The sequence below is a fragment of the Dipteris shenzhenensis genome, chromosome 13 (assembly GCF_047967505.1).
Source record: "Dipteris shenzhenensis isolate YYH24624 ecotype China chromosome 13, Dip_SZ_1.0, whole genome shotgun sequence".
Classification (NCBI taxonomy): Eukaryota; Viridiplantae; Streptophyta; class Polypodiopsida; order Gleicheniales; family Dipteridaceae; genus Dipteris; species Dipteris shenzhenensis.
In genome coordinates, this window is record NC_141608.1 from 27,408,996 (window position 1) to 27,415,040 (window position 6,045).

At 38.7% G+C, this 6,045-nt stretch overlaps 1 protein-coding gene across 1 annotated transcript; it reads left to right on the top strand.

The window, feature by feature from the left end:
• Positions 1–498: 498 nt before the first annotated feature.
• Positions 499–1,047, top strand: LOC147895235 (uncharacterized). Its single transcript, XM_087383434.1, has 2 exons — positions 499–507; positions 583–1,047. The coding sequence occupies exons 1-2, from the start codon at positions 499–501 to the stop codon at positions 1,045–1,047; spliced, it is 474 nt and encodes a 157-aa protein (XP_087239560.1).
• The last annotated feature ends 4,998 nt before the right edge of the window (positions 1,048–6,045 follow it).

Here is a 6,045-nt window from a genome sequence, read left to right on the forward strand (position 1 = left end):
TACTTTTAGGACATACCTTCTGGTCACTTGCTATGGGCACAAGGGGAGGTACTTGCATTTCGGTCTCTCTTTCTACTCTCCCCTTGGTTGCTGGGCATGGTATTATCTCCCTCTAGAGCTCAATGGATCATTATATTGATTGGAGGGCATAAGATTGGTCTTCTCAATCTCTACGCTCCCAACAATAGAGGGGAGTGGATCTCCTTTTGGAAGCAGTTACTCTCTTAGGCCCCTATTGTAGATTCTTAGATCATTGGTGGCGATTTCAACATGGTTGAGTTGCCATCAGACAAAAAGGGAGGCAGATAGGGTGGATTTCATTCTTTGGAGAGGGCAGCCTGGGATGCCTTTCTGTTTTAGTACAGTTGCAGGGACACTTAAGTAAATGATGCCTTTTATGCTGTGCCACAGTCACTCTTGTACTCTTGGTTGAATAGGAGAATACACATGCCCATCCATGCACTTTTTGAGATTGATCATATGATGTTTGTTTAGAAAATGATCAAGGTATGGGATATGCATGTATTGTATGATTAAAAAATACAGTTGAGTGTGATGATTGTATGTATTGTTTATATGTAGATTCTGTCTATTGTCAAACCAACAAATGGTGAAGATTGGTTTAATATCTTGTGGAGCCTCCCATTTGATGATAAATCATCTATTGTCACATTGAAAAAGTTGTATAACATCTCCATTGCAAAAGTCTCAAAGGAGACACAACTAGCAACCCTCAGAATCTTAGGGTCAGATTCAAATTTGAGAACAAGTTATGGGATGCCAAAAGCTGATAGAGAATTCATAAAGTGGATGGCGAAAGAGGCATGGATGGATCAGTTGCTTTGTGAATCTGAGAGGTTACTCTCTCAGGTCTTGGTTGCTAGTCAACAAGCTAGCTTTGTGCTTCCTCAAGATCCTAGGTTGAGAGAGTATTTTGGGGAAATACAAGCAATGAACAAACTTGAACTTTATGAAGATTTAAAGGATTCAATGACTATTGCTACAACTGCAATAGGACAAATGGAGATGACGAGGGCATCTCGATGATTGGTATTTAGGTAAGCAATACATGTTTTTTCCACAAGCCTATATAGACATGAAGGAATACTTTGTGGGTCTTGGAGGTGAAAGAAAAACAAGAAATGGTAAGAGTGTTGCTTGGGCTGTAGATTTTGTCATTCTTGATCTGCCTACACATCTAGAAGCTCTTGGAGTAGAGGATTCCACATCTCCATCTTGGAATTTATTAACAGAGGACCATGTACGCTACTCCTTGCTAGTAGCAGCCACAATTGTTTCAGATTCTGGCTGGATCCTAGTTATGTGTGCTCCTCATGTTCTTCATTTGGTTGAGCATTATGCTAGGAGCAGTAGATTGGAGTTTGCATGTCGAATGTACATGCAATGCTTGGATGCATATTGTACAATCAAAGTTGGTGGTATTGATCATAAGGTGAGACAATTGTCTTACAATGACCTGTTGAAAGAATTTATGCTCTTGTATAATGAAATGGCTTGTACTAAGTATAAGTTTAATTCTTTTCTTGTCTTTAGGTGGATGTTGTGGTTTTATGCGTTCTTCATCGGGCTAGTATGTCTTGTGTTTGTAATCCTGGAAATGCTTCCGTGGTTGGTACCAAATTGGGCATTGCTTTTGGAAGTAGTTTGTTTCATCATTATTTACCAACAAGTGAGCAAACTATAAAACATGGAGAGAGTATTCCATGGAGAGGTGCATTGGAGAAGGCACCATGCATGATGTTGTACTTCTTGGAGTTCTTGTGTCCAATTTTTGGACATGGTGGACTTAGGTGCTGGGATTGGTTCTATGCAAAAAGCATGCATGCATTCTGGGAGAGCATGCTTATCTATTGAGAATGATCCTGACATTTGCAATTCTATATTGCAACCATTTTTGGATGGACAAAAAGGAAAGGGAAATGTGTTAAGCAACTATGGGACTCTAAATGATTCCGAAGATGTGGAAATGGTTGTTAATCTTTTGGACGACTAGTAAGTATGTTACTCTCGTGTTTTATCTTTTTAAACCTATTTGTTGGAGAATATTATTATCAATGAGGCATTGGTATTGATTGATCTATTTTAGCTTTTTACCTTCTTATGCAGGTGCTATGGCTGACATGATGTGTAATGACATAGCATTCAATGCCCCCATCAAAGAGAGAAGGCATCATCGCAATATCTATGTGGATGACATCAGTAGAGAAGATTGAGTCTAGTGATTTGACATGAGTTTTTCCCTTCAAGCAATTCATTTTGCTTGTGATGCCCTAGTATTGAACATGCATAACTTTTGTGGTGTCTTGCACCTATTTCATTTGCTAGAGATGTAGTAATCATATTGAAGAACTATTAGTACATCATATGAGTACCCACCATGAATATTAATCTTAATATCGCATGTTCAATTTTGAGCATGTTGGTTTCATAAAACTTTTTCTATTTGCTAGAGATGTGACAATCATGTCATATCTTAGTTAAGGTTTCCATGTCAAAACTATGAGTTGTGTATAAATGATCATCATGGTGAATTGAATCTTAAAGTATCTCCTTGATGCAACTAATAAATGTTTTGGCATAGATGCATGCAAATTTGCACCCTAAATTCTTCACCTTGTGACTTGCAATCATTTCATCGATAAATCACTATCTATCATGATAGTATGAATGATGGATGATATAGGTGGAGGGTGTTGAAATGAAGTAGACATGAAAAGTAGTTTTGTGAATAAAGGGATCTTATAAGCCCTAAATACTATTGGAAAGAAATGTAATTAAATGTATATAGCATCTTTGTGGGGTAGTTTTATGACTAAAGGGTGTGTGATGTTAGCGGCATCTTTGTGGGGTAGAAATGTATATAGTATCTTCTTGGGGTAGTTTTATGACTAAATGTGTGTGATGTTATGATAAAATTGCCTACAAAATCACAATATAGGCCATGCTCAGAAACATGTGCTCAGACCAAGATGTTCAGAGAGAAGATGTACCCATTTCAGCCTAAGCTTTGGCATGGAAGCTATGATTCTCATGGAGTATTTAGTTCCCAACCTAAGAGTGGTGGTGAGAGAAAAACTTATAGAAGAAGTTCTAGTCAAGAGACTCATAGATCTTGGAAGGCTAAAAGAAACCAGGCTTAGAGTAGAGCCTATGGAATGAGAGTTGAGAAGCTGAGGAGGAAACGGTGGTGGTTGACCGCAACCTCAAAGACAAAGACTTGAAATAGGAAATTTTGCTCTAATGTTTAGGGTCCGCAACATGAAAAGAAAATTGAAATACCAAGGAATGGGACCGTAACCTCAAAGACAAAGACTTGAAATAGTAAAATTTGCTCTAATGTTTAGGGTCTGCAACATGAAAGAAAATTGAAATACCAAGGAATGGGACTGTATCATGCGGTGGAAATTACGCCACAAGGGGCGGTTCAAATTGCGACACTAGATGGTGTAGTCATGGAAGGCTACGTTAATGGTAGCAAGCTAAAGAGGTTTTATGGACCTCCACTGCTTCAAATGCTAAAGGTTCTGCTCTTGGCCTTGAATCTCTGATTGAACCAAGTGCTAGTAACAACTTTATATCTCAACAAGTTTGGTAGATTCTATCGCTACACCTAATAGATACATCTACTCCTATAAGATCCATTGATGGTAACATGACTCATGCAATAGGTTATGCCACTCTAAGTCATGAAGCAAGTTGTCATGTTATTACCATTTGATTTTATGTGATGCCTGTATTTATGATTGAGGAACACATGGTACTCGGAAGGACTTGGTGCTACCAAGTGAATTTCTAGATTGATTGGAGACAAACAACAACTACCTTGATAAGCAACATAAGAATATATGTGATTGACTTGCTGAGGAATGAGGAACCAATAGCACCAAATGATCAAATGAAAGAAAAGTATGAACCTTGCAAGACAACTCAATCCCAAGCACGAGCCTGTGCAATGATACTACACAAAAAATGTGGGTTCCAAAGAACCAACTCCATGCACAAAAGGACAAAGAATTCATCTGGATGCAACATGACCTATGAAAGCTCAATAAAAGACAAAAATACCTCAATCTACAACACCTAAAGGGAGAGGTTCTAAACCTTATCAACCACCATCTTTCCAACAAATACTCAGAAACAATGGGTCAGCAAGTCTTTGTTACTAACATAAGGATTCTACAAGGGACAACAATTCAAATGGTTACCCAAATAAGAACACCTCAAGCCCCTTAAGTCAAAATCAACCTCACCACCCGAGGAGAAAAATCTTCCACTTCAACACACTCTCACTTCTCGAACCAAAAAAAGATGGGTACTTAAGACAATGCTCGTCACCAATGATAGCTCGAAGGGTTTCAAACAATTATGGATACCCAAGACTCCATCTTGTCCCACTATTCCTAACAAGCCTCATCAACAACATAACGACATGACAAGAGCTTTTACCAAGAAATGGGTATATACATCTCTAAGGACGAGAGAAGTAACACAAGAACCTTCTTCTAAAATAATGCAATAGCTATCTATTTCGACACTTATGGAATGTGCAATAGCACAAGAACCTCCTTCAAGCCACAACATTCAAAAGACAAAGGGAGAATATGTGAACTTACTGCAGGCCCTTTAACAACACAATCCGATAGTATGGAAGAACTAAGGGATGCTACACAAGAACCATATCTTAGTCATAAGGGATTACCACAATAGGAGGTCACAATTACACCCGAGGGATTTATAGGGAAAAACTTATGATATCATGTGAGTGTACAATAGGGGGGTTTTTTGAAATGAGGCATAAGCTTATACATTAGGGGTGGGGGCCCTTTTTATTTTTTCCCAATATTGAATTTAAGCTAGGGGGGCCATGCCATATTTATGAGGGGGCGACGTAGTAAAGGCTACGTTGGGTAACTAGTCTAAACAAGTTTGGTTTTATTTATGGTTTTAAATAGTCATAAAGAAAGTAATCTAAATAATCTAAATTTGCTTATTGTGTAATCTAAATGCTTGAGAAAGAACATAGGTTTAAGGAAAGGGGGGGACATAAGATAATTTTGGTGGTATCTTATAAGCTTAAATAGGGGTGTTTTATCATCCTACGTGGATCTTAAATAGGGGGTTTTCTTAAGTTCATGCACGCAGGTGATGTCCCCCTTTAATGAAGAGTGAATCCCCCAGGCAATGACAAAACATGTGTGCCTCAGGATCTATGGAGCACTCTAAGGTGGATGAAACCTGTGTGGAAACATGATGAAGAGAGTGCTCATGACATGTATCTCAAGTCAATTAGGTTCCAAGATAGATTAGCTTGGACTAATAAAGAGAATCTTGAGATAGTGCAAAGTGCTTGATTTGATATTACTTCAAATGAACCTCCCTTTTATAGGTGAGGGTACTTACATCCATTTGCTTGCTCACATGTGGGATATGTCCTCCATGCCATGTGGCAACTTGCCCTTTACTCATACCTTTGCTCTACAAGTGCTCATGGCACCATATCTCAACACCTCCCCTTGGTGCCATAATCCTTTGGCTACTGCAAGGTGGTCAGATGTGAGTTACATTCCATCACCTCCCCTTAGCGCTTGCATTGCTACTTAAGGTGGTCAAGTGTGGGTTTTTTTTTTTTTTTTTATAAACATGTCAATACCTCCCCTGGGTGCTTTCATAGCTACTCTCAGGTGGTCAGGTTTGATTACAAACATATAGGCAAGGTTGGCAAGGTTTTTGTTTTTCAATACATTCCATTCATGTCACCTTTTGGCTCATGGCTTGATGACGACTCGTTTGCCTCTTTGTTTGGTGTAGCTACCTACATGATGCTTTGTTCTTCCATGTGCCTTAATGCTTTCTGTGTGGATGCCATGTTTCGGGCTATGGTCATCTCATACACTTGTGCTTTCGGCTTGCTTTTTACATCAATGTTTGCATTCATGCTTTGCTTTTTCCAATGGTTGCAAAGGTCTTACCAATTGAATTATTTCAATATTGGTAGTGTCTAATTGCATACAATGATTCTGACAT